Consider the following 27932-nt stretch of genomic DNA (forward strand, 5'->3'; position numbering starts at 1 on the left):
ATCCTTGCCTGTGTGTTTTCTTTAGTGAATAAATTTATCTGAGTAGTTAGAGTCCTGCTAATCACTTACCCGCTCTGCTTTTGTTAGAGGTATCTAACCTAATGTCAGAGAGGTGTCCCATCAGTACATCACTACAAGAATGTAATAGACTGTTTGTGCCTTCCCAGAATCCACATTGAAACTTTAACCCTCTGTGTAGTAGTTTTTGGAAAGAGCCTTTTGTAGGTAATTAGGTTTAGGTGAAGCCATGAGGGTACCTTTAGAGCAGTGGTTCCTTCCTAATTAGCAACTTTCCTAATGCTGTGACCCTTTAATGCAGTTCCTCATGCTGTGGTGACCCCCAAACAAAAAATTATATCATTGCTATTTCATAACTGTAGTTTTGCTACTGTTATGAATCGTAATGTAAATATCTGATATACAGGTTATCTAAAGGTGACCCCTGTGAAAGGGTCGTTTAGCCCCTGAAGGAATCGTGACTCACAGGTTGAGAACCATTGCTTTAGAGGGAGTTAGTGTCCTTATAAGCAGCTGTGCAAGAGATTGCTTCCTTGTGTTTACATTATGTGAGGTGGCTGTCTGCTAACCAGGAAGAAGGCCTTCTCCAGGACCCAAATGGCTACCACTGTGTGGTGATTTGAGACAGTAGCTGGGATTGACCAATGCAGTGTCCAGATTACGTGGGACTGTCATGGGTGCTTCCCTGCAGGGGTCGGGTGTCAGCCTTAAGGTTCCATCTAAACCTCCAGCAGGCTGCAAGGATTGTGTGATTTGGGTGTAAGTCTTAAATATATTATTACAGCCCCTAAGGTGGTTGTGGAATTCAAAAGGCTGCTGTGGTCACAGGTGCCGCAGTAGTAAAGGGGAGAGATAGATGATAGGCCCAAGCGGAGTTGTCCTGAGTTCAGTCCAGCCCTTGCTTTGAACCTGTGAGGCAGGACCGTTCCCGTCCCGGGCATCTTTGTTTTCTGCCTGTGAGAGGTGGTAGGCCTGTGCTTCACCTCCCGCCACCTGAGCCCCGAGGACCACAGGACGCACTCCTGCCAGCACTCTGCTGCCGCTGCTCGAGAGGCTTGCCGCCCGTGTTACCTTTGTTCCCACACGGCCCGGCGTCACTGTTCACGTGGTAGGGAAGTACATTTTTCAGAAATATTTTCTTGTCATCCAATTTTAGACATAAAATGTTGTATTTTCAGCTATTGCACATTTTCCCTCTGTTGCTCTTAGAAACCGACAACGAGATAGTGGTTTGTATTTATTTCTTACCAGACTCTGAAATGTCTGTCTGTCTGTCTGTCTGCCATCTTACATCCCTGTAAAGCAAGGATTCTCCTCGGTGTCTGTGAGCGCTTGTGTTTGGAGCTCCAGGTACAGGGTTTGTAGAAAGAACATAATACCATGTAAGTCTGCTTTCCCACATCATGGTTTCCATACTACAGTGCATGAGGGCACATTGACTGTGCCTCTTCCAAGTACACCTGCACACTAACACAGTGTTTGTGGTTTTGCCTTCAAGAAACATTCAGTGTAATATGTGTGTGTCTTCTGAAGTGAGTGTTCTGGAGCAAAGTGAAGCTATATTGATTTTTTTTTGTTTGTTTTCATTAGCATTACTTTGGTATGGTTGAGTAGAGAGAACCTATTTTCACATTCTACAGATAAGATATTCTAACTCACTGGTTTTGTTTTCATTTTTAAAACCTATGTTTTAAAAATGAGTAGTCACTAGTTTACAGTCAGATGAGTTGAAAGTGATGGGATTTTCTTTATGCCCTTAGCTCTCACACATGTATCTGTACCTTTAAGGCTGGGAACCTATGTTAACATGATTACCAGCCAAAGCCCGAGGGTTTCTGGTATATCCTGACCGAAGTGCATCATCGTGTTTATCATGTGCAGTAGTTACACTACGGGAAGAATCCCCCGGACTGCGCATTAGTCCGTCTTTCCACCAAGTCCTCTCGGACAGGTTGCATCTTTTTTTGATTTCCTTAGTGCCATAAAGTATTGATCATCTTTTCATGTGCTTGTTGGCCATCTTTACTTAAAAAATTATTTTCACAATTTCATACACATACAATGTGTAGCTGAATATGTTAAGGCGTGTTATTTTTGTTTACATTGCATTTGTTTAACTCTGTGAAGCTGTGTTACTGTGCCTGTCTAAAACACCTGATGATCTAATAAAGAGCTGAATGGCCAATAGCGAGGCAGGAGAAAGGATAGGCGGGGCTGGCAGGCAGAGAGAATGTATAGAGGGAGAAATCTGGGAGGAGAGAGAGAAGAGGAAGTAGCCAGAGAAGGAGGAGGACCCATGGGTCAGCTGCCCAGCTACACAGCCAGCCACGGAGTAAGAGTAAGATTTGCAGAAGTAAGAGACTGGGAAAAGCCCAGAGGCAAACGATAGGACAATTTAAGGAAAACTGGCAAGAAACTAAGCCAAGCCAGGGCGGGCATTCATAACTAAGACTGTGCCTTTGTGTGTGGATTTATTTGGGAGCTGGGTGGCGGGCCCCCCAAAAGAGTTAAAACGAACAGCAGTAATGTGCTTTGGTCTTATTTCTCTTCACCTTATCCCCCCTCCTCCACTGAACCCATTCTTTCCCCCATAGCACTGCGTGTACTTTCATGTGTTTTCTTGTGTGCCTTACTGCATTTCATTAGGTCTGCTGCATGTCATGGATATTAGGTTATTTAAGAATGGAGGCTGATTACCAGAGGCTATCCCATCAAGGAATTTGACTGTCCCCACCTGACCCCCAGTACCCATAACTGCCTTTATTTCCTCGGAGGGTGTGGGGACCCGTGGCAGCATCTCCATGATGCAAGGTTGATGATCTTTTGCAGGTACCTACCACTATATGTCACGGAAGACAGCATTTCATGTCATTCCTTCTCATCACCTGACTCATATTCTTTTCTCCCCTGATTTCTGGTTGGTCCCTGGAGGGGATTGTGTGTGTGTGTGTGTGTGTGTGTGTGTGTGTGTGTGTGTGTGTGTGTGTGAGAGAGAGAGAGAGAGAGAGAGAGAGAGAGAGAGAGAGAGAGAGAATGAATGTGTGTGTGTGTGAAGAGAGAGACACAGAGAGAGAGACAGAGATGAGGAAGGGGAGGGGGATTCACTTAGGCCTTAGTGCATCACCCAGCCCCCAGTTCCTTGGCCTGTGGAGTTTTTGGTCCTGTGTACCCCACAGCACTTTCAGGTTGCTGTGCTATTCTCTGTCATGCTATTACATCTACCTTTACTCAGGGTTGTTACAATTCTTTCTAGAAACCACAAAGCTTTCCTTAATCCCAGTTGTTCCCCACTTTCAAATGAGATGAGAAGATTAAACCAAGTTTCTCTGTGTCTGTGTCTGAGAGTTTCATACCCTCTCCCTCCCTTGCTTCCTGTGTGCTCCCTCCCCTCAGTCTTAGATACTTTTCTGTGTCTGTGAAGAGAACCAAGGCAACTTACAAAAGAAAGCATTTCATTGGGGGCTTGCTAACTGTTTCAGAGGGTGAGTCCCTGACCATCATTCTGGGCAGCATGGCAGCAGGCAGACATGGCGCTGGAACAGTAGCTGAGAGCTTCCATCTGATCCACAGGCATGAGGCAGAGAGAGCACACTGAATGGTGTGGGCTTAGGAAACCTGAAGGCTCACCCCCAGTGACTTGTGTCCTCTAAGAAGGCCATGCCTCCTAATCCTTCCCAGGACAATTCAACTGAGTAAGGACCAAACATTTAAATATATGAGCCTGTGGGGACCATTCTCATTCAAACAACAACTCAATAGAAAGCCAAACTCTCTCAATAGAAACATGTATATTACTTGAATCTTTTAAACATTTTTGCATGTGTACACATGTGTGTGCAAGTATACTCTCCCATGGGGTGCGTGTCGAGGCAAGAGTTTGATGTTAGAATGTTTATTTTTCATCAATTACCTTTTCACTTTACTTATATGTCTTAGGGTTTCTACTACCATGGCCATGACAATGCATATAAAGGAAAACATTTAACATGGTGGCTTATAGTTTCAGAGGTTCAGTCCATTATCATCATGGCGGGACATGGCTGCATGCAGGCAGACATGGTGCTGGAGAAGGAGCCGAGGGTTCTACACCTTGATCCATAGGCCATAGGAAGTGAACTATGACCTTTAGCATAGCTTGAGCACGGAGACCTCAAAGCCCACTCCCATAGTGATACTTCCTCCAACAAGGCCTAATAGTGTCTCTCCCTTTGGGGGCCATTTTCTTTCAAACCATCACATTATAAAAATGAGTGTTTCGTGTGTGTGTGTGTGTGTGTGTGTGTGTGTGTGTGTGTGTACACGTACGTACATGTGTACCGTGCTTGTGCAGTGCCTTCAGAGGCCAGAAGAGGGGATTGGATCTGTGGAAACAGCTACAGGCAGTTGTGAACCGCCACTTGGGTGCTAGGAAGCAAACCTGGCTCCTCTTCCAGAGCAGTTTGTGCTCTTCACATCTGGGCCGCCCCTACAGCCCCGCCGTACCTTTGTAAAGTGTGCTCTTGTGACCGGACAGGCGGCCGGCCGTGAGCCCTGGAGATCTGTTGTCTTTTCCTCCGGTGTTGGTGTTACCGGCATGCATCACCACATCCAGCCTCTGTGTGGGCTGTGGGGATCCAGACTCAGGTCCTCGTGGTTGAGCAATAAGCGTTTACCATGGAGCCATCTCTGTAGCCCACTAATTGAATGTGTGCAAATGTCTTTGGTGCAAGCACCTCTAAACTTGTTTCTCCTTCCCTGCCCCTGACATGGAAATGTATAACTTAGTTCTTTTTCTTTTTCTTTTGTTACACCTTTCATCTCTAGACTGAGAAACTAAAGTAGGAATGTGACTGCAGTGATGTGCACAGTGTACTCTGACAAGGGTTTCATGTGTGGGATAGTATTGAAAGGCTTCCATCACAGCTATCTGGGGTGTGTGGGAGAAACCTTTCTGCTTAGTACTACACAGATGCATGCATACAGTGGAGCTGCCTGATTTCACTCTTCAGATCAGGACTGTCCTCCGTCCTCTAGAGGAAGCTCTGGAAATGAAGGAGTTCTACTAAAATCAGAACATTTATGACAGGGTGCCTTTCAGTATGAGTGGAGGTATGTTAGAATTGGTTTATCTTTTATGTTTATGAAAATGATAATATCCTAAGTAGAACATTTGACAATTCCTTTTCATGAAGTTCATTTCAAGGTCTTTCAAACTCATTTGCTTTTACTCTTAAGCAGACAGACCACTTATCTTTCTTAATATAGCTTGTTTAAATAGCTTTTCTGTTCCTGGATATGGAAAAAGTAAGAGTCATTCCACTCACATAACTTTTAACAAAGAACGACTATCTTCCAACTATTCAGTGGTGTCAAAAGTGTAGCAACTTTGAACCTCCACTTACTCAGTTAAGTATGTTATTTATTATCTTTAAGACAGCAGGAATCTTCCCCTATTTGATGGGTCAACGCTGTCACAAAGTATAGTCAGTCAAGTTGAATTTTTTTAAAAGATTGACAAATTTAATTAACTCTGTAATTGCCAAAATTATTGCCCTTTATATAAAACTGACATAAACATTAAATCTGATGTTTCTATAAAATTGTTCCTTGAGCATGCATATGAACTGTATTTATTTTATGGTCTGTTGAATGCAGGCTACTCTAACAGATGCACTCTATACTGGGTGCTGTCCACAAGAAGCATATCTTCTTCACAGTTCTGGACACGGGAATCTCTGCTTCTTGGGTCATAGGTGGGCATCCTCTCAGTGTTGAAATTGTACTGGAGACTGACCATGTGGGTCAGCTTCAGTAATGAACTTACTCTCCATGGATGTTTTATAATGCACATCTCCTTCAAGTTTACAGTAGTGATAACACTGTGAGGTTGATAATGCACCAGCACTGACATTAGCCCTGTCTTCCTTGTACACCATGCTGGCCCAGTGTAGAGAGGTCAGTAATGCACCAGCACTGACACTGGACCTGTCCTTCCTTGTACGCCATGCTGCCGTGTGTATTTGGCATCCATTTTGTTGGGGCCACTGTCTCTTCTCTAGTTAATCTCAGAAAACACATCCACAGTCCATTCAGATTTAAGCCTGTTACTGGTGATTGGTTCCTGCCTTGTTGTGTTCACATAATGAGCTTCATGACATCGACCTTTTCATTTCTCTGGTCCCCTCTCCCACCATTTGGATGCAGCAGAGAGCTGTAAGTAGTTGGTACAGACAGATACATGCAACCAGATGCAAATGTTCTGAGAACTAGGCATGGTGGTCCACATTGTAATCCCAGCTCTCCGGGACCCGAAGCAGGACTGCCGGGTTTGGTCAGTCTGAGATACTCGGAATGTCTCTGTCTCCAAAAGAAGAAAGGAAGAGAAAAGAAAGAACCAAATGAAATTTTGTAAAAACCTACAATAGAATTTTTGGAGTGACTATGTCTTTATTAAAGAATTGGTGGCCGATGTTTTATCTACAGGCAGCATGTTTTAATCTCATTGTCCCTTATTAAAACTTTAGAGTAGAGATATTTAACTTTTTGGCTTCTCTGGGCCACATATAAATGTTATTTCAAGTTCTCCCATCTATGTTAGGAAATTGTAAGAATTAATATAATAAGAATTTCTAGAAAAATTTTACATAACTATATAACATCTTTGACTCTTGTGTGGGAAAATAGTAATGAAAGAAAATTACTCCCTTGAAATCTTTTGACTAAAGTTACTACCACAATCCTTAACAGGTTTTTTTTTTTTTTTTTTGACTAAAATTTGTGTTAAAAATACGTTCTCCATTAAAATGATGTAATCAAACTCTAATAAAAATATTAATAATGAAGAAACAGAACAAATAATTGCTTATTAAAAGCAACATTTATGAGCATTTCAGGATTTTATTGCTAGTTAAAGTTTAAAAAGGCTTTTTTATTTATGTATTATTTTCAGGTAGAGTCTAAACATCTTTGATTAATTTTGATTGAAGGTTTTCAGCCAGTGCTTATAGTCCAGCCATAATAATTGAACTGTAGTAATTGAGTGCTTCACCCTTGATTATTTACATAGCATTTCCTGGTTTCCTGATGCCTGTGCTGGAGTCACTTGGCCTGGAGCTCAGTAGAGGAGCAGCCAGCCCTGACCTTGCTATGAGAGTGTATCTCTCTCACTGTAGTTCTCTGTAAACACTCCAAGAGAGCAGTTTAAGTGAAGCTAATAAGTTCTAGTTTAAATCTAATTGATTAATTAGCTAATTAATCAATTAATTTTGCCTTAGATCTAGTCTCCCTGTGTAGACCCAAGCTTGCCTGGAACTTTCAATCCAGTGTTCCTCAGAGAACTTTAGATGCTTGTACCGTAGTACCTAGATTTCTAGCTTAGTTTTGAAGGTGGATATTATATTATTTTTAAAAACTTTTGTTTTCAATGAGTAGAAGTTGGGTGAATTTTCTCGGGTTCAGTATGTTATTTCTGTTGCTTGTTTGTTTTTTCAGATAGAGTTTTCAGGTAACCCAGTCTGACCTCAAACTCATTGAGTAGGTGAGGGTGACTTGAGTCCTCCTGCCTCTACCTCCCAAGTGCTGGGATTCTGGTGGCAGACCAGCAGATCCAATTTATGTGGTGGTAGTGTCCAACCCACATGCTAGGCAAGCCCTCCAGCCAACTGAGCTTCAGCTCCAACCTCTCTCAGTTCCTTCTTCCTTTCATTCTTTAAAGATTTATTCTTGATTTATGTATGTGTGTCCATGTGTGGGTATGTATACATGTGTGCAAATGCTCATGTGGTCAGAACAAGGCATTAGATATCCTGGAGCTGGAGTTGCAGGTGGTTGTGCATTGCCTGCCTTCAGTGTTGGGAACTGAACTGGAATAAACACTCTTAACCTTGGATCCATCTCACTAGCCCCATGTTTAGATAATTTCTATAATTCTTTTTTTTTTTTTTAGATTTAACAACCCTTGAGCTGCTGTTGTTATAAACCCTAAAACTTAACTTTTGAAGAAAAGTGTTTTTCCAATATTCGTGCAAAATTAAAGACTATGTCTTCTTGTGGAAGCTCTTGCAAGGAAAAAATGTTTTATTAAGTAATGTTAGCTTTTTTGAGGATTTCATTTATTGTTGCAATGTAACATACAGAAATCGCTTTTAAGTGAATTAGTGCTTTTATCCCCTTAATTTTAATTATTTAAATTTTTATTTTAAGAATTGAAACTTAACATGCAGTTTGTAAGAATTAATTTAGGGGGCTGGAGAGATGGCTCAGCGGTTAAGAGCACTGGCTGATCTTTCAGAGAACCTGGGTTCAATTCCCAGCACCCTCATGGCAGCTTACAGCTGTCTATAGCTCCAATTCCAGGGAATCTGGCACCTGTACAGACATACATGCACACAGAACTCCAATATGCATAAAATGAAAATAAATCTTAAAAAAGAAAAGAATTTCAAGAGATCTGATGTCCCTTCACCTAGTTTCATCAACAGTAACTATTTGCAAAACTGTATGTTAGTAGTATGATCAGGATGATGAAATAATCAGGAGTTTCAGAAATTCCATTATCTGGTAATGTTTGTAGTGCTTAGTATATCAACTGCCCCACTCCCAAAACTCTGTAACCATTAGTTTTTCTCCATTTCTATAATTTCATAATTTCAAGAATGTTACATACGGAACAATCAGGAGACTGAGCCAGGAGGAATTTAAGTTTAAGGCCAGTTTGGGCTCCCTAGAGATAACTTAAGATGTATAGTGTCTTCCTGTAGCAGTTTGCTTGCTCCAAAGTGACTGTGTGAGGGCGATGCAGTTACAGCTGCCCCTCTTGTCTGACACTGTTACATTCGTTTCCTAGCCTCTTAGAGTTTCAGTTCACCTGTGCCTTTAGTGTGGAGTGTGTTTCTTGTAGGCAGCATACAGTTGGGTTATGTGTTTTAATCTACTTTGCTGGACTGGTCTTTTAATTGATATATTTATTTATATTCAGTCAAATTATTTATTGTTAAAGTTTGGGATTCAAGCTGCATGTTGTTTACTTCTGTTCCAACCTGGGATGTGATTCATCCCTCTATCCCATGTGCCCTTGTTATTGAGGAGCCTCACCTCACCTGCCAGGGATTTGTTCCGAGACTGACAACCTCCTCCACCCCACCCCTACCCCCACTCCCCAGCAGTGCACGTGTGAAACCACACATTGCTACTGACAGTACTTCATAATTCAAAACTTGAGAATTTTTTTATTTCTGGAATCTTCTACACTGTATTTTTGGATCTTATAACTAAAGTAGAAATGTAAAAACAAACTGGTGATGAGGGAGGTAATACATATTTCTTGATAAAAAATGTGACTTAAAAATTGTACTTGAAAGTATATGCATATTACTGTGTACATGTATGCTTGTCTGTGTGTGGGACCAAGTGTCTGCTGGCAAACAGAAGCTTTGAGCCTTTCTCTCGACTTACTAAGGACCTTGCTGACCAGTTCTTAGCAGTCAAACTTCTCTATCAGTTCACAACTCTCCTCCCTTTTCTTACTCTTGATCTAAGTTGTGCAAGTAGCTCCTAGCTTTCAGTTATTCTTATATTTGTCTTATTAAAATCTAATCATCATTTCTTCTCTTTTAGCAACTATCAGAATTTTTGTAGAGATTGGCTATGAATTAATAGCAGTATTATCATAATGAGAAAAGCCAACCTTTCCATGTTGATTGTACAATGTTTTAAATTGCCTCAATAGTAGAATTCTGCAGTAAATTATTATTATTGTTTTAAAATTTTATTTGTGTATGTGCAAAGAAGTCAACCTACAGTAGCATTCTTTAGGAGATGGCCACATTCTTTTTTTGAAAACGTCTTCCATGTCTGGCTTTCTAGTGAGCCCCAGGGATGACTGTGTCTCTCTAGTGCTGGGATTACAAGTGCGTGCCATCCTGTCCAGCTTCTTCTCTGGATGCTGGAGATGGCCCTTATGCTTACAAGACAGGCACTTTGTGAACTGAGCCGTCTCTCCAGCCTCTTTCTGTAGATGTTTTCACAGGAAAAGTTTCCTTGGCGGTGTAATGTTTTGGCTGTTCAGTCTGACCTGATCTTGAGATTGGATTGTTTTCTTCACAGGATGATGGTCTAGAAGACAACGAGAAGAATTTCTATGAATCCGATGATGAAGAGAAGGAAAAGAGTGACAAGAAGAGGCCGTATATTATGGATCCAGACCATAGACTCTTAATTAGAAACACAAAGCCTTTGCTTCAGAGCAGGAATGCAGCGGTATGTTGAGACTAGGAAAGAACTGTTTTACAGATTGAAAAGAACAAACAATTGAGAGTGTGTGCTGTCAGTACTGGGCACGTGACTGTTCTTACAACAGACACATGTGATGGGTACCTGGGAAGGTGTGAGATATAACATAAAGCTCTAGAGGCCCAAATCTGTATTCTAAATGTTTTTTAGCTTTCTTTGTCTCTAGACATGGAAAATCAGGGTTTGATGAGCATGCCTACCTTGATAGTCCAATGGATTCATCTGCTTTTTTCTGGTTGTGTTAACTGGCTTGTTTAAAGACACAAGCTCACTTTGTTTGGGAATTGATTGATTTGTATTGGGCCTTGTGTAAGGATGTAGGTGTTTCTGTCAGGTTTGTTGTCATAGCTGAGAATAGCAGATAGGATGGTTTTCCCTAATGTTAAATCTTCCTGATGAAGTTCTTAAGAGACTATATCATAACATTGGCTAGGAATGTAGCTCGGTGATGGGGCGCATGTCTTCTCTGTCTGGGGCCTCCAGCACTGGGGTAAAATGCCCCATGGTAATAAGCTTAATTGGAATTGTTAGTAATTAAAAATCATCTTTGTTTGAGTCTCACAGACTTTTGCTTATTTGTTTGATATATTTTGTTTTAAATGACCATAAACTTCAGACAAATACATATTAAGAAATGTAGACCATGACAACCAGGTAATACATTATAATATCTTGGTCTCCTCATTCAAGAATCAGTTTTATGCCTTAGTGCATTTATTCCAGATCTTTTTCATCTGTATAAATAGATACAGTCACAAATGCTGATTCACAAATGCTGGTATGTATGTATTAATGCTAACAAAAAGAAGTTATATTTTATAGAGTTTTTAGAATTATTTGCAGAATGTTCATCTGATTTTTTTTTTAAAGATTTAGTTGTTTAATTTTATGTGTGTGTGTTTTCTGTGTATATGATGTGCACCACCTGTACACCCACAGAGGTGAGAAGAAGTTGTCAAATCCCCAGGACCTGGAGTTGCAGATGATTGTGAACCACCAGCCCCTGTAAAACCAATAAGTGGCCGGGCGGTGGTGGCGCACGCCTTTAATCCCAGCACTCGGGAGGCAGAGGCAGGCGGATCTTTGTGAGTTCGAGGCCAGCCTGGGCTACCAAGTGAGTTCCAGGAAAAGGCGCAAAGCTACACAGAGAAACCCTGTCTCGAAAAAACCAAAAAAAAAAAAAAAAAAAAAAAAAAAAACCAATAAGTGTTCTTAACCACTGAGCCATTGCTCCAGCCCATGGCCACTGCCTTTAAGTATGATTGAATTCATTGTTTTTTACCCTGTGTTTTCTGCTGGCTGTTACAGTTAAAGGCTAGACAGGTTGAAGTTAAACATATACCCAAATTTGTTTTAATTAAGAAAATAATGAATTATTTTCTTCAAATATAAGGAACTACACCGACTCCTTTCTTTTCTGCACTTGTTGAGAATTTAGCCTTTAGAAGTTTGTGTACTTAGCAGTTAGCAGAAGTTTTTATGTTACTACTAATAATGTGCTTCCAAGTCATCATTCAAAAGCCCAGTCATAGAAAAACATGAATTCATTGATACTGTTCATACATGCTTGTGGTTTAGTGTGCCTAGTCTTCTTAGGAGCTGCCACTCACTGTCTCAGGCATTACTCACTCCCTGTTAGCTTCATTTTGTCCTGGGAGTTGGTTTTCAGATTCAGATGCTTGCTGACAATGCAGGTATTGAGTCCTAGGGCACTTGGTTGTTCCTGTGCTGATCTGGGGTCCCTGCTTTTTTGCCAGTGCACCGAATAGGCTGCCATGGTTCTGAGTGTGTTGTGTTACCTTGCTTTGTGTAAATTTAAATGAAGCCTGACCTTTGAAGAATTACAAAGATTAAAAAACAACAGTATTATTTTTGCCAGGTGTAGTTGCTTATAGCTTCAGTCCTAGCACTTAGGAGGTGGAGGCAGGTGGCTCTCTGTGAGTTAGAAGCCAGAGTGGACTCCATAGGGAGTTTTAGGCCAGCTGAAACTACATAGGGAGACCCTGTCTCAAAACAAAGAAACATAGCTGGGTGGTGGTGGTGGTGGTGGCGGCGGCGGCGGCGCATTCCTTTAACCCCAGCACTTTGTGAGTTCAAGGCCAGGCTGGTCTACATAGAGAATTCCAGGACAGCCAAGGCTACACAGAGAAACTCTGTCTCAAACAACAACAACAAAACAAAGGAACACACATTTGTTCTGAAGTTTGAAAGGGAATTTTGGGAATGTTTTCAGAAAGCTTGATGGGTCAGGGTTAAGAAGAGCGCGAGGTATGGGATGCTTTGGTTAGGAGCAAGTGTCGTGCACTGGAGAAGGCCTGTTGACTGAGTTCTTTTAGCCAGTCTGGATTTTGGAGTGGTGAGAATTTCCCTAGTGGCTTTTTACAACTTGGCCTTCAGGTTTCAGATGTGGTGTTGAGGAAACCTTAAGCTGTTGTTTTTTATAGATAATGAGGCAAAAGGGAGGTAGAGGTCATTTAGTTCTTTCGGATTTGGGATCAACTTGACTAATATATTCAAAAGATGTCACACCAAGTGAAAGCTGTGTCTTGACACATAGAAAATACAGTTTTCCTTCTTGTATATGGGTTTCCGTGTGTTGCACTTTATCAGTGCAAGTGAGGAAATGAAATATTATTGTTCTAGAATTCCCAGGTTCTATCTGAAAGCCATAAAGCCAACTTATTATTTTTTAATATTACAAAGAACAGTATATTCAGGACCCCATAACTTTTTTTTTTTTAAGATGACTTTTGTTTATAAAGAATGTCTTTAGCAGCCAGGCGGTGGTGGCTCACGCCTTTAATCCCAGCACTTGGGAGGCAGAGGCAGGCGGATCTCTGTGAGTTTGAGGCCAGCCTGGGCTACCAAGTGAGTTCCAGGAAAGGCGCAAAGCTACACAGAGAAACCCTGTCTCGGGGAAAAAAAAAAAAAAGCATGTCTTTAGCTCAAGCACCTTAGTGTGTGGAGTGCCGTGTAGACATGCCTGAAACTCTTGCCCTGTATTGTTCTGAACCTGGGGGACGGAGCAGAACTAACTTAGCGTTTATTTGTCTTCTGAACCATTCCTCGATGTCTCAGCAGTCCACATGCTAATCAACTACTTCAGTGGTGAGGAGTCTCTTCTTGAATCTGAATGTAGAGGCATGTGAGAGAAACATGGTACCGATTTGTTTCGAGAACAGTCTGTTCCCCTTACCATGGCTCTGGACGGCTGTGGGACTAGCTTCAAAGCTGCTCTCTTAAAAAGTCAGAGTGCTGCAAATACCTTGTTGTTATTACATTTTGAATCACTTCCCTCTATTTCAGACAACTTGTCGCTGCTATGCCCCCACCCCGCAGGGTCTGGCATGGTTTCGAAGTCGGGCTTGCCTCTCTTTAGACCGAGCAGCAGCACTCAGGTGGAGAGCATGCAGGGCTTTTTGTTTTTGGTTTCCCCCAGTGCTGTTGTCACCATGGGCAGTTAGTTCATTTACGTCATTTGTTTTTCCCAGGATGTGTTAGTTTCCTGTCTCTGCTGTACAGATTGCCACAATCTAGGTGGAAGAAAAGGACCGGGGTTTATTACATTCCAGACAGCCGGGAGCCTGAAGTCAGGTGTAAATAGGCTCAACCCCTCTCTCTGGAGGATCTGGGGGAGACGCCGTCTCTTTCCTCTTCTGAAGGTGGTTGCGGGGGAATCTTTGCATTTCTTGGCTTGCAGATGAGTTGCTCGCTTCTCTGCGACATTGCCTTTTTTCTGGTTCTTGTAAGGATACATACCAAATTGGGGGCCCCTTCTACTCAAAATGGTCATGTCTGACACCTCTCACATCCTTAATGACATTCTGCTCTCAAATACAGGCAATTTTTGAAGATAGGAAGTATTTGGGGAAAGCGACTTCCACCCCTACAAAGGCCCGGACATTGGATTTCCCTTCATAGGCATTCTGACGGTGTTCAGCGGAAACAAGCGCAGTGTGAGGATGCATTCTGTCGCTTAGATGCTCACTGTGCTCTTGCGTCTCTTCCTGCAGGTGGTTATGGCTGTTGCTCAGCTGTACTGGCACATTTCACCCAAGTCAGAGGCTGGCGTTATTTCTAAATCCCTGGTGCGCTTACTGCGTAGTAATAGGTAGGTCGTGGTTTTCCATGTGCTCTTTTCTTTTGTATTCTCTCAGAAGCAGTCCGTCTTCTGAGCCTGCGATATATAATTGACTACTTCATAAAAAGGTCTCATACTTAATGGGTTATTATAAAATGATATCATCTTAATGAAAAAAAAAATGGAAGTTTTTTAGCTTCAAGTCCAGAGAGATTAAATTATGTTGTGACATAGAGCGTGCTTTTCCTTTGTTGGGGATGGCAGTCTTGCTGTTTTGAAGTTTTAGTTATTCTGAAATCACTGAAACCTCTACTGAAGTTTTCTCAGCTAGCTTTGATCAGTGTGTTAAATCTGACCTTAGAGCAGTGGTTCCCAACCTTCCCAACGCTCAATCCTTTAATACAGTTCCTCCTCAAGTGGTCATCCCCAGCCATAAAATTACCTTTGTTACTACTTCATAACAGTAATTTTGCTACTGTTATGAATCACAGTGTAAATATCTATGTTTTCCAATGGTCTTAGGTGACCCCTCTGAAAGGGTTGTTTGGCCCTCAGAGGGGTCACGACCCACAGGTTAAGAATCATTTTCTTAGAATAATACAGAGCCCATGTCATGTTGCCTGTGGCGGAGCCCTGCTTCATATAAAATTGGAATGTTCAATCGCTAGTTTCTTCAGTTTTAAAAAGAACTATGTATTTTTGTTGTTTTGATTTTGTGTGTGTGTGTATGTGTATGTGTGTGTGTTAGAGGGCTGTAAGTGTGTGTGATTTAGGTGCCCGTGTGTGTTCCTGGGGCATATGGAGACCAGAGAAGGATGTCTGGTATTCTGCTCTGACCTTATGCCAGATCCCCCTGACACAAGGTCTCTTACTCACTGGCAGGCTGGGGCCGCAAGCTCTGGGGAGCCTGCTGCCTTCCCCTCACGGCCTTGGAATTACGGGCTCCCGGCGTCCCTCTCAGCAAAGGGGCTAGGTGTGAACGGTCTCCATGGTGCACAGCAAGCCTTGCTGTCTGCTAAATCCTCTCCTTCGCCCCCAAGAGCAGCTACTAGAGAATAATGGCTCCTTTAATACGCCCCGTGCTCTTTCGTTTCCTGTATGGTAGCTAGAACATGCCACCTTCTAAAACTTCCCCTCGTATCATTCAGTAGTTCAGATCAGCAATCTCAAACAGACAGACAACAAAACTTAAAAAGAGTTGTCAGGATAGGATGAGTTCTTTCATTAGAGTTTTAAAGTTAGCATTAGGCTTTTTATGTTTAAAAACGTCATCCAGTGTTCTGTTGGTCAGTGTGCCCTAGACCTTTCACGGTGCTAGCTGTTCTTTTGAATTGTTTTCTTTCCTTTAGAGCACACCTGCATGAACTGGGGTGGGAAGGTGTGTGCTGATCTGTCCCTCACTCCTAGGGGTCCACCGTCCCAGCCCTTGCTCATCGACTGCTGTCTGAGAAACAAATCAGAAGCGGTTTCATTCAGTGCTGCTCTCCTTCACTTGATCTCTACCCGTTTTTTTTGTTCCCAGCGCAGTAATGTTTCTTTTCAGTGGATAGTTCAAAGGGTACTAGTACGATCTGGAATGGTTCTTTCATATAAGGTCCTTACCAGATTAATGTGAATTTAATATCAGATTCTGTGCCTTTGGTAGATATTAGGACTTAGGGATAGCATAATGGGCCTTGGTTTTGACCTAGGATTGAGTGACACTGTAGAGCCTCTGGTAAGGATTTGAGTTAGCACTGTGATCACCTTTCCTTCATGTGTGCAAAGCAGCAGTATTGGCCTTGAGTTTAGAGGTGCAGCATCACAAAAATTAGTTCTAACTCTATCTCATGATATACCTACCACACATAACTTCTTATATAGGTATATCCAGAGGAAAAATGCATTGGAAAGAAGATATAAATGCCTTATATGTATTAAAAACTTAGAATATTGTATTTAAGAATTTGTTCACACTGAGTTTTCTTATAGATTATCTTCAATGTATTATTTTTTCAAAGATGTTTCATTGGATGTACCTACTGAAATTTCTTTTAACTTCTAGGGAGGTGCAGTATATTGTCTTACAGAATATTGCAACCATGTCAATTCAGAGAAAGGTATGTATATTGTGAGCATTTAATTCAAAGACGCGAACAAGCATACTGCTATGACAAATGTACTTACATATTTCTTTTTGTTGACCTAGGGTATGTTTGAACCTTACCTGAAGAGTTTCTATGTCAGGTCCACTGATCCAACTATGATCAAGACTCTGAAGGTTTGTATGTTTCATACAGGTTCTCTAGCAGTATACTTTGAAGAGATATTGCAGTAGCTTCTGACATCTGTAAAATATGGTCTTTTGTGTGTGCGTGTGTGCGTGCAGAAGCCAGAGAACAATTTTGGGTGGTGTTCCCCCGGTGCCAGTTTTGTTTGTTTGTTTTTTTTTTTTTTTTTTGGAGACAAACTCTCTCAGTGGCCTGGAAATCCCAGCTAGACAAGGAAGGCTGTCAAGTGAATGCCAGGAATCCTGCCTCTGTCCCCAGCTCTAAGAAGTGCATGCCACATGTCCAACACTTTGTATGTGGATAGGGATCAATTCAAGTCCTTGTGTTTGCATTTTGCCAACTGAGCTATTTCCCCAACTCTGTAAATTATAGTCTTCTTCTTTTTTAATGTATTTGAAAATTGTCCTTCATACTTTGCCTGTATTGTTATGTGCTGGTTATTTTGTTACTTTCAGATGTGTTAGTTGCCCATATCTCAGATAACTTAACATGCTGAAAGAGACAGGTATATATGTATAAATAAATTTAGTACTTTGTGCTTTAAACAGACAATGGAGATTTAAGTCCTATACTAAATAAAAAGATGGGGCTGATTCTGTTGTGGAAAATGATATTTGGAAGGACTTAAAGTCACTTTTTGGTGAACGTTTTTGTGGTTGGTGGGGTGTGTGGGTGTTGTAGAGGCGTGGGTAGCCTAAGTAGATTTGCCACCACAGCGACATGAAAATGTAGAGTGCTGAGGGCTACAGAATGTGGTGGCGACAGCGTGGCCTTAGAGCAAGATGTGCCTAGAAACACGCTCAGGCATGGGAACATTTCTGCATGCTGTGTGCTCTATCAGCACATCAAAAACTAATGGAGAAAGAATAGACGTTCTTTAAATACTGAGACAGTGTTATTCTCTTGGAAATTGGGTTTACTCACAAGAAAATTGGGGAAACACAAACAGTATGATATTTTTAACATCAACAACAGAGTCCTGCTTTATAATTATGAAACATTACAAGTCATCACTGTGAGCGGAACGACTGGGTATTTTTACAGCAAAGGGAGGAACAAAATGCTTTATTTGATATTGAGTTGGATCTTTTTGTTTACTTACTATTGAGGTAGATAGTGAACCATAAACATATAAAACAGTTGTGTGGAAACAAAACCTTGATGTTAATTTCCTGATTGTTCTGATTTGTCTCATTCCACCAAACCTGTCTTTATTTTTAGGCAGCAGGATTTTGGGGTTTTACAGCAGTTTGGCAGCGCTGTCCTATGTATTTTAGTGAAAAACACTTCTGTGTGCTATACATATAGATTTAAAAAGTGGGTTTGAGGCTATTTTTTAAAAGTTGTCTGAACAAAGACTGGTGTCATTTGTTTCAGTGGTAGGGTGTTTGATTAGCATGCTCAAAGACCTAGGTTAGTTCCCAGTACTGACAAAATAATGTTTTTTAAATTTTAAAGAATTTTAAAATAACTACCCCATGTGTTAGTGCTGGCTTGTAATGCCAGACTTGAGAGGGAGAGACAGTGATACTGGGTCATTAGTTACACAGTAAGTTTGAAGCCTGCCTGAGACTTTGACTCTCCCTTGCACTAAAAAATTGTTGTCTCATTATTTTTATCAAAATAAAATGACTAGTCAAGCTATGTTTTTAGAGAACAGATTCCCAATAGATATAGCAAAATAAGTGATAAAATAATTTTGCACAGAATGTATAAAGAACTTCTTTTACAGTCTGTGCCTTTTACTTAGAGTGTTTATATCATTTATTTTTAATGTAGTACTTGATATGAATGTACTGGTAGATATCTTGAGTTGTGTTTTCTGTTGGTCTCATATGTTTGTGCCCACCTTTAGAATAATTAAATCTTTTTTCTGGAATGAGCATATTTCTAGCAACCTCAGTGGAGCTAGACTTTTAATTTCACACTTCTTACATTTATAAATTTAGGAATAGATATTGAAATTGTCTTAAGTGTCTGGGAAGGGAGGATTTGAGATAGCCAATCAAGAAAGTTAATTGGTATCTGAAAAACAGAAGTATTACATGAAGGGCAAGTTGTTTTCTAACTTTATTAATAAAAAATAAAAGTTGAGCTAACAAATTGTTTAGGTTAATTAGATATAAATTGTAAAATTAAGACAATTAGTGAAGATGTGGGATTCTTTTCCTAATTATTTTCTAAGAACTATGTAATTATCTAGTATCTGTAGACTTGAGGAAACAGACAGACTAAGACTACCTCAAGGATACAAAGCCTCACATGACAGTGATTTAAAAAAAAAAAATCAACTTGCAGTTAGAGGTTTAGCCTCTATTAAATTCACCTTTTTATTTGTGTTTTAAAATGTTTACTTTCTCTTTTTCTCTATTGTAGCTTGAAATTTTGACAAACTTGGCAAATGAAGCCAATATATCAACTCTTCTTCGAGAATTTCAGGTTTGTATACAATGCTAATTATAGTTTCTGAAATATGTTCAATTTTAAGTTAAATATGCCTCCTCAGTCTAGAAATATGCAGCTGCATAAATAAAACAGATTTAGGAAAAGATCAGCAACTGGGAATTTTTCTGCTTTCGAGAATAAACATTAACCACAAATACACATAAAGGAAATGGTCATGTATTTCCTTCTCTGTTTCCTTTGCACTGGAAAGACTGGCTCATCATTGGGCTCAAAGTCTGTTTTCGTAAGGCTTCTGTCCTCGCTGCAACCATCATCTGTCCTTCCTGTGCTCTGAAAGCGCTTTGTGTGCCTGTGAGAACGCGTCACCAGTTCCCTGGTTCCCTGGTTATCTGACTGCCTCTGTTTTAGTGTTTCTCTTTAACTTAAGCCATGCTATTGGATTATTGGAGTGCTTAGAAACATTTGTGTGGGGAGTCGGGACTCCAGTGTGTTGTCTTCTGGTAAAGGTGCTGGCCACCAAGCCTGACAGCCCGAGTTCAGTCTCCAGGACCCACATTGTAGAAGGAGAGAGTCCATTTGACTAGTTTATTTCATTGGCCTTATGCGCTTTATGATGGAGAATCAACCTTGGAGCCTTCATTGAGGAGCACAGCAGTAATCAGTAACCTGTGTCGGTGTTCAGAGCCACATCCTGCACAGCAACCCTGGAGTTCTCACCAGCCTTCAACGGTTACAGATTGAATGAATTCTGTGGCCGTGATTGTTCCCGAAGCCCACACTAAATGTCTTTTTACCTGTGTATGGACACCATTTTAAAAAAACTATATTATTACTTTTATACTCTGGTCGAGAGTGGTAGAATGTCACTGCATGCCCACAGTTATTTTGTTGTTACCTGGGTCACTGAACTTGTGTGCTAGTTTTTTTCTAGAAAAATTAGTGATAACGTTGGTATGCTGTAGAGCCCTCCTCATATTGGTGTGCCAGAAAAATTGGCTTTCTCCAGCTCTTTCTGAGTGCCTTAGGCTAGAGAGTGTTGTTGGTGTTAATTTGCATCGCTCATACACACTTATTTCATTCTAGCCGTTGGTGGTTCCCATGCCCCTTTCCCTTGCTGGATAATCCCATCATCTCTCTGCACTTGCCGGCCCCAGGACAGCAGGGGGACACCTTTGTGTTCTCTGGAGTAGTCTTTAAGTCCCTCCTTTTGTCCGCGTCTGTATTGTCGGTATACTTAGAATTTGCTCACAGTAACTGAGTGAAATGGGGAGTTTCCTCAACAACTCTACTGCATTCTTTGTGATTATAGCAGTCAGACTGTCTGTGTGGGAGCAGTTTTAAGTCTACTTTGCTTTTTCTTTCATGGAACTAGAAAGCTCCCCTGGTTTCTTCAACTTTCGTCATCTCCTGGAGACTTTGCACTAAATTCCTATATTATTTGCATATCTTTTGTTTTTTTGCCCCTTTGATTTCTCATTAGATAAATGTTTTAATGCATATTCTTCTTAGATACCTGTAGAGTCAATTCTGTACTACATATTTAGAATTTGGGGCTAGGAATCTTTTTTAAAAATAAAAGCTTGGCTTTTAAACTTAGGAAAGTTGTAACCAAAGTCACAAAGTCCGTAAGGTTGTCAGGAGGTTAATAAAGGCCTTGTACTTCCTTGTGTTAGTCAGAGCTGTTTAGCCGTTTACATCACTACGTCTCTGCACCATTCCGTTTGAAACTCTGATGTTGATTGATTTTGTGAACTAGAACTGTAGCCGTGGTGAAGCACCAGTCACTATAGCTGCTGGACCTTTGCTGGCGCTCTCACACCATCCCAGCGGCTGATTGTCGGCTGTCAGCACACTGGTCCTCTTTCCTTTTCTCTGAACTTCTGGTGTCTGAAAAGGTGAGCCCTTCTCTCCAGGAGCTCACAGGTACTGCTGGTTAAATGAACAGAAACCTCCACAGAGCATGTTCTCAGCATCTTTTCAACCCAGCTCTTAGGCTAATTGCTGTCTTTGGGTGACCCTCCCCATTCCCCGTTCTGGAGCCTCCAGTCACTGGCCGCAGGTGATCGACCCGGGCTTGAAATGTACCTTTGCTAGAGAAGAAGCACGTTACGTAACGGGAAAAATGAAGTGAGCAATCACCTGGCTGCTGTTGGCCTTAAGAGAGGACTGTGTATTCTGAATTCTTTCATCTTGACTAAGCTGTCAAAATTGGCTTGTATTCACTTGATAATCCCTGTGCTGAAACTCATCAAACTGTTCTAGACCTACGTGAAAAGCCAGGACAAACAGTTTGCAGCAGCCACTATTCAGACGATAGGCAGATGTGCAACCAGCATCACCGAAGTCTGTGACACGTGCCTCAATGGCCTGGTCTGTTTGCTGTCCAACAGGGATGGTGAGTTCACGGTTTCATTTGATTTTCCCATCATTTGTAATCGGATGTTCTCTGCACAGCCTGCAGCAGCAGACTTTTGTGTATTATCTTTTGTGCGTTTTTTCTATATATCAGTATACTCACAATAAGTAGCAATTTTATTCTTGATTTGCATGTAAATTCATTTCAAAAAATAGATTAGATAATTAACCATATTTGTTTTGTCCCCATATGACAATTTATCTTGCTCATTCTCTAACCACTGCCTCATACCCTTTCTGCAAGTTCTCTGTGACTTTCTTACTGGCATGGAAGCCATGCATAGTATTGGTTCACCTGCAGAGGGTGCTAGAAGCAGGCAAATGACTATAACCTCGAGCAGTGGCTGGACCAAAACATGGGAGCAGTGAACCCTCAGCCTCTCAGTCCTCCAGAAAGTCCCCCAGCACTTCCCCTGAAGACAGATTCCACTTGGCAGCCGTCATGTGGCACAGCTTCATGTGTCCCCAATATTAGTTAAGTGTTCTCAGAAAAGGGATGTTCCAGTTCATCACCTAAATGTTGCACTGTTCTGGCCAAAGTGCCGGTTCTCTCTGTGGTTACAGTTTGTGAATTAGATGAACCAGTTAGAGAAAACAAGGTAACTTTGCACCTTTATTTACAAGATTTCTATTAGAATTGTACAGTGGATTAAAATGAGTGTTTTCTAAGGGAATGTATAAGCTGTGTAAAATCTTTGAAATTATTTATTGATTTTTATATATAATTACATTATATCTCGATACAGATATGTGTGAGAAAGCACCCATGAAGTCAAACATAACAAAAATTGATTATATTTACATTTTATTTCAAGAATAACTTTTACTACAATGATTAATTTATCCATAGACCCCCATCTGTAGATAGTCCTAGAAAATGCTATTATGTTGTGATAAGTACTAATGGGGAGCCCATGAAAAACCAAAACCAGGCAAACAGTAAAGCAGAATTTATTCCTGAATAACTCTGATTTGTGTGTGTGTGTGTGTGTGTGTGTGTGTGTGTGTGTGTGTGTGTGTGCGCGCGCGCGCGTGCGCGCGCGCGCACACACACACAATCACATAGTTTCACCTACAAACTTTTACTTGCTAGAACATTTTCCTATGTAAATATTAAAACTCAAATAAATTCCACCAAATTAACAAGGAAAGAAATTTCTAAATTGTTTACCTATGCAGGTAAACAAGAAAGAATAGCATGATAAATGTTGTCCATGGTGTCCGATTCACTTCAAACAGTAACATTTATCTCTGTTTCTAAGTCTCAGTTTCAGGTGTAGTGTGGCTGTAGAAACACTTTTCATTCCTGTGTCTTTGATAATGACTGTCTGTGGCTTGCATAAGGCTTGCTAGTAGTAGTGCTTTTTGATATCCTTTATTTAAAAAGCTACCAGAAATTAGTAAGAACACAACAGTCTTTTCAAATACAAAGCATCGCACAAGTGTCTGCCCATCTTTTTTTGATCTTTTTTTCTAATGAGACATGTTTATATTAATTTTAAAGTAATTATTTCTGTAACATACTGGTTATTTTTTAAAAGTTTATTATCTTTGATTTCAAAGAATTTTTTGAAGCAGACTTGAAGCTTGCCATAAAATAGCCCATTATTGGTGTGAAAGATTAATTTGAAAAGCGGATTTCTTAAGGCTCTTTAGTGTGAGAAATTCACATTTCAATTGACTTAGGATAATTTAATTGCCTGTCGTAGTTTATTTTAGGTAACATATTAACAGGATTTGTTTGTCTGAATAACCTTGTTGGCACCTACTATAAACTAAAAGAATTAGATGGAAGGTTATTTTTCAATTTTGTTTAGTTTTTTATAATTCAGTAAGCATTTAGTGAGAATTTGAATCTGTAGAGACATTTAATAAATGTTGAGTAGATTAATAAGATATTCATTTAGCTTATAAAAGTCTCTGCCTTTATGACCCTCACGGTCTGATGGAAGGAGACAGTAACATAAAATGAATACGTTATAGTTTCGCCATCTACTCCTCTTACTTTATTGCCGGCTATTTGTATGTGTGTAGAAGTAGACTGCCTGCTTGGGTGTTAATGTTCTCCTGAGTGCTCACCAGCCTACCTGTACTCCAGGTTCTGTGATTGTAACATGAAGGTGACAGTAGACTGTACTCAGTATAGTGGTTGCATTTTGTTGACAACAGGAGGGAGACTAGAAGAGACCCAGAACACAAATAGTCTTTTTGCTTGTAGTCGTAGAGTAGTCTGAGAGTTCAAAGGGTACTTTAGGTGCTAAACTTAAATTATGGACAAAATCATAGAATTCTACTTGGCTTCCTTTTTCATCTTTAAAACAATACATTACAGGACAAAAATGAAATGTAGTATTTTTGCAAATTGAAGTCTTAATATTATACCTTTCTCGTGGAGTACCACACGGTGCTGAAGTCTTTGAACATTGTTGGTTTTATATAGCTGAGGGAATGAGAAGCAGACACCTGTGGTGTCTGGACAGTGAATCCCAGGGTTGCCAGGCACTAGAAAACCACACACATTCTTACTCGATGTGGACAAAGGCACTTTGAGGTTCTAGAGACGGATTCTCTGAATGGTAGTTTAATCTGGAGCCCTTATGGAAAAAATCAGGTGATTATGGAAGCAGAAATCAAAGATGTGATGGACCAAGGGGGGCGGGTCAACTCCTTGAAATGAGAACTACAAGAAGTGGGTTTTCCTCAGGCCCTGCAGAGGCCCTGTTGTTATCACCTTGCTTTTTGGACTCCTAAGACCCATACTTGCCCTCTCATTGGAACTAGTAGGATAAAAATGTGTTGCTTTAAGCCGTGTTTGTAGTAATCTTTGGCAGTAGTAATTGGAAGGTAATTTAGCTCCAGAAGAGAAATGGTGCTGAGTATACATTTCAGTATAGTCAATTCTGTCTCAGCATGGGTACACATTTCTGTTATGCAATATCTTTTCCCATTTTAGCAAGTTTTGCAATATATATTTTTTAAATACTGAATTCTTTAAGACCATATTTAGTATATTTTCTTTGCATATTAATTATTTACCCAAATATATTTTTCCTTGGAGACTCTGAAGTGATCTGACATTATTTATATAATTCATATATAATCACCTTGATTTATTTTTGTTTCTTCTTAGCATAGCAGTGGTCTTATTTATAACATTTGCTTGTAGTTTTAGAATATTCTAAGAGTTCAAAGGGTATGTTAGGTGCTTAGCTTGAATTATGGACAAAGTCATAGAATTCTAATCTGCTTCCTTATACATTTTCAAAGCAGTACATTACAGGACAAAAATGAAATGTAGTATTTTTGTAAACTGAAGCCTTAATATTAAATATTAGTTCCCTAATGTTTATTAATTTAGAAAAAAATATAGTTTGAAGTGTGTATATTTATTCATGAAATGTGTAATAAATTTCATTAATATTCTTAAGAGTTAATGTTTTTCAATGAAAAAATCTAACAATACAGATTGTGGTATTTTGTGTAGTATTAAACTTTTGAAGTATATGCCAGGGGATTTTCTAATGTCTATGAAACTCTTAATTTTTTTAAAGTAAAAATTCTGCATAAAGACAGCATGTACTACTGATTTTTTGGCGTTTGTGGTATTAATAATGGTTCTATAAGTACTTGCCATACAAGGAGGAGGACCTGAGGTTCAGATCTCAGCACCCATATAAAAGCAAGGCAAGGCGGCATATGTCTGTCCTCCAGTGTGGGGAGGCGAAGACCCAAGGGTCCCTGAGGCTTGCTGGCCAGACAGTGTGGTTGAGTCAGTGAGTTCCAGGTTCAGTGAGAGACCCTGTCAGAAAGGGTGGAGAGTGACCAAGAAAGGCAGCCAGTCTTGGCCTCTGGCCTCTGCAAGTGTGCACAAATGCATGCATGCATGCATGCATGTACAGCACAGCTACAAACAAGCAGAGTCCTACATGAACACACACATACACACAAAGTAGTAGCTCATGTCAGATTTGCTCCAGAAGGTCAGATGCTTGGATACTTTGATATTGTGTGTCTCTGCTGGAGCCACCCCAAAGGTGACCAGACTACTGGCTAGCCACTTTGTGAAAACTCATCCAAACCCCAGCTTGTAGTTTGCTTCTTAGTCACTCACAGTAGCAGTTGTATTAGTAAAGTCCTTGCAAGAAGCAGGTGGAATGCTTGAAAGGGATTGTTAAAGGGGATTTGCTGAAGGAACTGCAAGGTACGGGCAGGATTGGGACAAAGAATAAGATACAGTCTGACACCTGTTGGCTAAAGAGTATGCGACACCAGCCACAAAGCAGTCTCCAGACAGAGCAGCCTCTGAGGGCACTAAGATGGGTAGGTAGGTGGCATGGATTTACATGTGCTTACTGAGAAGGGACATTATTATTTTTAGGGTCTCTCAAAAGAAAGCACTGGGAAATACATGTTATACACATCACAGATTCACACATGACACATAAATTCAGGTATACACATATACTTATTTAATAATCTATTTGCACTAAAGTTCCACAAAGACTTCACCATCTAATTCCATCTCAGCACACGTGGAGGCAATCAGCTCATGGTCACACTCGTTTTGACACTGAAGTGAATGCTGTTTCTATGGTGATTTCATCCCTGCTACTCCTAATCCTTACTGTTTCTGGATGTATCACTTTGGCAGGGTTTGGTGTGGTTGCCCGCCCCCGTCCCCTGTCCCTTATTTAGTATAGAATAGGACACAATGCTTAGATGGTAGGTATTTGATTATGTAGAGGCTCTGGCTAAAAGCCAAAAGTACTGTCGTCTGTGGAGCATAATGTAACTGTGGTTGCAGAGGCCAGAGATTGAAGTGAATTCTGCAAAAGGCATTTCGGCCAACACTGAAGAGCACGTTTGAGATTACTGTTTTCATGTATTTAAAGCATTGAGAATCTTTTGTTGATTGGAATTTGCATTTTACCAGGCAGATTGCAATTGAATTGATTATACATATTTAATATGACAATCTTTGTGTCTTTTAGAAATAGTTGTTGCTGAAAGTGTGGTTGTTATAAAGAAATTGTTGCAAATGCAGCCTGCACAGCATGGTGAAATTATTAAACATATGGCCAAACTCTTGGACAGTATCACTGTGAGTATCCCTGAGTCCTGCTGAAGTTACTCAGTCTTCTTTTCTTAAGTGATTATCCCAGAGTGTAATGCTTACTATAGCTGTGATGTCTGGGTTTAAATTTTTTTTGTCTTTAAGATTTGGTTCTCAAGAGGCCAGTCTGGTCTACAGAGTGAGTTCCAGAACAGCCAAGGCTATATAGAGAAATCCTGTCTGGAACACCACCACCACCACCAAAAAAAAAAAAACCAAAAAACAAACAAACAAACAAAAACCTGGTTGTGTTTTAGAGAGGATTATCGACCTGAAGGAGGAGGAGGAGAGGGAGCTGGCAGTGCTGGGGGGAATGAGACGGTGCAGTCTTTGTGGGACTCGAGTGCAAACAGGAGATAGTAAATAAGACTATGTCTATGCCTGGATTTTTGTGTCACGTGTGACTCTGTGATGGGTATAACATGTATTTCCAAGTGCTGTCTTTTGAGAGACCCTAGAAATAACAATATCCCTGATCAGTAAGTACATTGTATGCAGGGATCTTCTGTTATTGTTGAGATGTTCTTTAATTCCATAAAGTTTACATTTTAAAGTGTATTATTCAATAGGATTTGGTGTACTCATGAAGTTGTGCAAACATTTTCATTGCCCTTAAATAATGATGCCATACTTAAAGCCCCAGCCCCTTCTCCCCCCTCACCAACACTAACTTATGTTTGTTTCTCTGGACTTGTTGTCTCTGATGTTTTATATAAGCAGATTCATATAGTATGTGACCTTGTTTGGGGCTTCTTTCACTTAGCATGTTCTTAAGTTTATGCTTTTTAAAATGGAAATATTTTTTACATGGATTATTTTCTGTGTGGGCATGTGTGCCCAGCTTCTGTATGGAGGTCGGAGGACAGTGTTTGGGAGTCAGTTTTCTCTTTCCAGAACATGGATTTTGGGGACTGAGCGGAGTCCTCAGGCCAGGCGCTGAGTGCTTCTGTGAGTTGAGCTCCAGGCTGCCTCAGTATTGCTCTTTAAATACCATTCTTTCTTCAGAGCTTCCGTTCTTAGGGAAATGGCTGGTTTCAGAGGCAGGATGAGGAAATGAAAACCAGTGTGAACTTGGACCATCATGTTGAGACAAAGGAAATATGTGGAATTGTATTTATAGAATGATAGAGCCACATTTAAAGAACGCAAAAGAAAAGCAACAACTATCCAAGAGCCCCGATGAGGAGCTTCCACCGACCAAAGTTCAAGACAATGACAGGAGATTAGTGGATATGTGGCAGTCTCCCATTTGCCCTGGAGTGAATGCATGAATGGATAAACAGTTGAGCAGACAGCTAACGAATCTGGAAGGAATGAGATAGGACTAGAATTTCACTGTCTGCTGACCATTGAGATACGG

At 40.5% G+C, this 27932-nt stretch overlaps 1 protein-coding gene across 2 annotated transcripts in view; it reads left to right on the top strand.

Moving 5' to 3' along the window:
- The window catches only part of Ap3b1 (adaptor related protein complex 3 subunit beta 1), a 222839-nt gene that overhangs the window by 86454 nt on the left and 108453 nt on the right, over nt 1-27932 (top strand). For both annotated transcript variants that reach the window (XM_006981765.4, XM_076552077.1), the window contains exons 8-14: nt 10102-10254; nt 14301-14398; nt 16413-16467; nt 16557-16628; nt 19015-19077; nt 21307-21439; nt 26451-26560. In XM_006981765.4, coding sequence (XP_006981827.1) covers nt 10102-10254; nt 14301-14398; nt 16413-16467; nt 16557-16628; nt 19015-19077; nt 21307-21439; nt 26451-26560 — 684 coding nt within the window. The remainder of the gene's footprint in view (nt 1-10101; nt 10255-14300; nt 14399-16412; nt 16468-16556; nt 16629-19014; nt 19078-21306; nt 21440-26450; nt 26561-27932) is intronic.

Source organism: Peromyscus maniculatus, chromosome 15 (genome assembly GCF_049852395.1).
Source record: "Peromyscus maniculatus bairdii isolate BWxNUB_F1_BW_parent chromosome 15, HU_Pman_BW_mat_3.1, whole genome shotgun sequence".
Classification (NCBI taxonomy): domain Eukaryota; kingdom Metazoa; phylum Chordata; class Mammalia; order Rodentia; family Cricetidae; genus Peromyscus; species Peromyscus maniculatus.